The 4,288-nt window shown below is 43.5% G+C and overlaps 1 protein-coding gene across 1 annotated transcript; it reads right to left on the reverse strand.

Annotated features, from left to right (window-relative positions):
* Positions 1 to 1,610: 1,610 nt before the first annotated feature.
* On the reverse strand, positions 1,611 to 1,994 carry SARC_07194 (hypothetical protein; the record flags this gene model as incomplete). The annotated part of the gene is made up of 1 exon (XM_014298870.1): positions 1,611 to 1,994. One exon carries the CDS (start codon positions 1,992 to 1,994, stop codon positions 1,611 to 1,613), a length of 384 nt encoding a protein of 127 aa, XP_014154345.1.
* Between the last annotated feature and the right edge of the window lie 2,294 nt (positions 1,995 to 4,288).

The raw sequence follows: 4,288 nt of genomic DNA on the forward strand, positions 1-4,288 counted from the left end.
ATATATATATATATATAGTAGTGTGTGTGTGTGTAGTGTTGGTGTGTAAATGGTGTGTGTGTGTAATAGTGTGTGTGTGTGTGTCGTAGTGTGTGTGTGTGTGTGTGTGTGTGTGTGTGTACGTGTATGTGTGTGTATGTGTATATGTGCGTGTGTGTGTGTGCATGTGCGTGTGTGTGTGTGCATGTGCGTGTGAAGTATACATCGCTATACAAGATATGCTTCATGATACGCGTACAAGTTTCACAATTTCACGTGAACGGCAATATCGCAGTCATCTGTTCACTGCAGTTGTTCATAAATATCACCGTAAACGAACGGAGCACCAAAACAACCACGTATAGACATACGCGCATTCTCAGGAGTCTGCAGACTATCGCCTCCCACTAGTTTAGAGCTGGCCTGGGGTGCATTAGAGAGATGTGATTGCAATCGTGGTGAGGACGCATGCTTGCGAATAGTCTTGGGTGAGACTACTTTCTTCTGCGAGATCTGCCGTATCAATTCGGCCGGGCTCTTAGGTGCCGACATGTCAGCCTCTTGTGGAGATATGAGAGGGCCTATACGAATACGTACAACATTTGTTTGCTGTTGTTCTGGAAGGTATTATGTGTGCATGCCTGTGTTGGATTATTTGAACAGCGAGCCGGTTGCCGTGCCTGGACTGTGGTGCTGTGCCGAAATGTCAGCTACAACGAATGTATTTACGCGATCCTGATAGGAAGCCAATTTCCCAATAGAATTTGTCCCAATCGTCGTAAATAATAAATATTTGCTCATTCTAGTCCGTCCGACTCCGTTCTCAATTTTCAAGAGATGAAAGTAAATACAGCTTTTGGACATTTAGCGATAGAAAAAGTCGGTCTATATCTGTGTGTGACATGCCGATCTAACCGAGTTGCAACAAGCTTATGCTTCACACCCATGGGCCATGAGCCATATGAATGCCAATGAACGTTCGTCACACTTGCCGACTTCACCCTCCACTACATTTTACTCGAGAATCTGCTAGTGGTGTCATGTTTGTGCAGAGCACATATGAAATTGGAATACAGTAGTGTGCTTATTCTACATAATCCTGTCTCTCACAGTGTGTATTGCAGAAAACACAAATTGAACTCATATTGTTTCACAACTATACACCGCAAGCGGAGCTTCTGCATACTCACCTATGTACGCATGGTCCCTTTAAGGTGCACTGAAAGTGTGAAGCAGTGAAAGTACGCTGTAATGTATTTCTATTTAGTACTCACTAATCGAGCAATTCGAAAGTCGTTCAAGCACAACTTGCTCACAGATGATCGACAATATTCTAGTTTCGCAGCAATAGGAATTTCAATTTCAATTAATGCCCATGCTGACCTTTATTATTTGTCAGAACCAATTCTGGCTTTCAGCCCCTGCGGAAGAAATTCTTTTTTTAAGTCTCGTCTATTTTGCCGCCTTGACACTTTTGAACTTTGTGAAAGTAAACTTTGAGGTCTTTGAGGTCTTGCCTGGAGATCCGGGTGGCGAGCACGTTTCTAAGAATTCAATCATACTCATACTATGTTCAACCCTATCTGTTTTGCTTGTGGTGCTGCTTCCGTACCTTACTGGTGTCTTATTTTTTAAGTCCCTCGACTGACTTCACTGGCGACTCCCTGGAAATTGAACCCGGACCTAGACTCGGCTATTGCAGAGCTAATCTCGCAACGTGTCCACGAATTCACGGATGTATTCCTCGGAAGAGACTTTAACGATTCACCCACGTTACGTGCTGGCTCATCGTTTTCTATCACCGGAAGCTGCTCTTGAGTACATTGTGTTGCCGATATCGGATCATTGGCAGCAATCTGAATTTGATCGTAGCTGAAATTTCGTCTTTGTAATCTGTGGCCTGCATCCTTTCCAGGAGAGTTCTTATCATGTATGGATGGTGCACCCCTCACGTGGCCATCTAGGTCGATACACTGCACAAGCGAGTCTATAAAACTTGCATCATTCTGTTCCATAGATTGACTTGACTGATTCCGACTTTCTAGCTTGCTACTGACTTGCTCAGTCGCTCGAGCTGTGAAATTAACGTCGTGAATGTTATTTAAATCGGCTCCATAAGAACTACATTTCAACTCTTGACGCTGATTAAAAGGTTGTGGCGAGCAATTTTACAAACGAGGCTATTGTAATAGCCGGGCCTCCACATTAGACTCTATGTTATAAACGTACTCTTAAGCAGTACGTAAACTATAAACGTACTCTTAATAGTACGAGGAACTTAAGTTTCTTAAATGGGTTTTAACGGTTTCATTAAATAATACCTTTTCCATTTTACATAACAGATATTTGGACAAGGCCATTAAAAGGCCCCAGTAAAATACCAAACATAAGATTTGGTCTAGTTCTATTAGTAGAACTATATTGACTTTCCAAATCTATTTATATCTGAATACTTTGGTAGCGAGATGGCTCAACCAAATATAGGTTTCTAGGGACTATTAACGTTACCTAGTCTATCCTCCGTTCAGCCAACCAGATGTGCCAGTCTGATGAAAGCTAAGTCGGTAATTCTTGATACGTGGCAAGTTATTGGTTAATGCAATAACTATGGACATCAAGAGTATTTTTGTAATGTCAACCATGTTTACCTCCGATTTAAAACAATGTTGGTGTTGGAAGTACCGAACTGTTCGGTAATGTTCCTGGGCGTTAACAAGAGTGGAGAGTTTTTAAGTGTGGGCGATAACTGATAAGTGTGAAAACTAGTAAGTTTGAAAAGTTTTAAGTTGTATTGTGCGGTTTGTTGGCGAACGATTGGTGTATGATTAGTGCTTTGCGAACCGAAGTGCGGGGTAATATGAGCTGGAGGTTGGCAGATGACGATATATGTTGAATGGACTTGTAGGCTCGAAATTGAGAAGATACACGATTTGATTGGCGGCCGGAATCTCAAGGAAATCCTTCGGAGATAGTATAAATACGTGGTTTAGTTCATTCAAGAAGTTTATTCTGCTAAGTTAGACGTTTATTCAACAATCAAGGAAATAAATCTAAGTTCACCGTTACATTGTGTTTTGAGTCGATCTTAGATTACAAATAAACGTTAGTGGAAAATGGTTTACGAGAAGGATAATGCAGCTGGGACTGGGCAACCTCTCTGGAGATATGTGAAAGGGGAGCCGATGACGACATTTATGGATCGATGGGCTTACGTCAGGGGTACCAAGGCTTATGAGCTCAAGGCGAAGAAAGGAGGGTCCCGCCCAGCGATGGCCCTTTTGAAGGAGGTTACACCGGAGACGAAGTCGAAACTAGAGGGCTATATCAGTAAGACTGTTATTGAGACAAAGGATCCGTACATCGCGGCTACAGCATTGTATTCAGTGTTTAAGGACCCAGTTGAAGTGAGTGGAACCCAGGCGGATTTTGCGAAGGCAATATGAGGGTGGGGATCCAAGCCTGAAAAGGTTATTGAGCATCTTCGGGAGATTTATTACTATGGTGCTCGGCATGTTGCGGCGAAAGCTGAAGCAAAGAAAGTGCTCCCAGAACGGGATCCATTCACCGAGGTGCCTTCTGAGGACGAACGGAGCGAAAATGAGACTGAGGAGGAAGTCGCTAGAGACAGTGACAGCAGTGATAACAGCAAAAGTAGCGACAGTGAGGATGAGGATGCTAAGAAGAAGAAAGGAGTGCCTGCAGTGAAGGCAGTTACAGTAGGGAAGAAGGCTGATGCATCATACAAGCCAAAGACAGCAGCTAAGTTGAAGATAAAGGCTAAACAGAAACGGCGTGAGTATGATGCTTTGTGCAAGGTGATTCGTAGGAATGCTAAGAAAAACGCTGGATGGTTCCTATGCTGAGGGATGATGACTATGTAGATATGCTGCTTAAATCGGCAAATGATGTGAGCTCTAAAGATGTAGTGATGGAGAGTTTAAAATGATTGACTGAGCGGTGTATAAGTCTGTTGAAAGCCTTATTTGCGAGTCGCAAATCGGAGAAGAATATGGTTCTGAAGATTTTTGAGGCAGGAGGGTTGGGGCGGGTGCTGGAGCAATTGTTTGAGATGAGAGAAGACGATATAGCGCGTCTCAAGAAGAACGGGAACAAGCGGGCCGGATACATCAGGCGAGGTTAGCCGCGAGAGCAAGACAATTGCAAGCAGCTGTAGCTAGACAGGAGTCCAGGGTTTCAGGGATGACAGGTCTGAGAGGGGCTTGCTTGTTTTGCAAGAAGGAAGGTCACTATGTGAAAGAGTGTCCTGTGTTGAAAGATGTGGTGTGTCATACGTGCAGCAAAAGAGGTC

This window comes from Sphaeroforma arctica, assembly GCF_001186125.1.
Source record: "Sphaeroforma arctica JP610 unplaced genomic scaffold supercont1.554, whole genome shotgun sequence".
Taxonomy (NCBI): domain Eukaryota; class Ichthyosporea; order Ichthyophonida; genus Sphaeroforma; species Sphaeroforma arctica.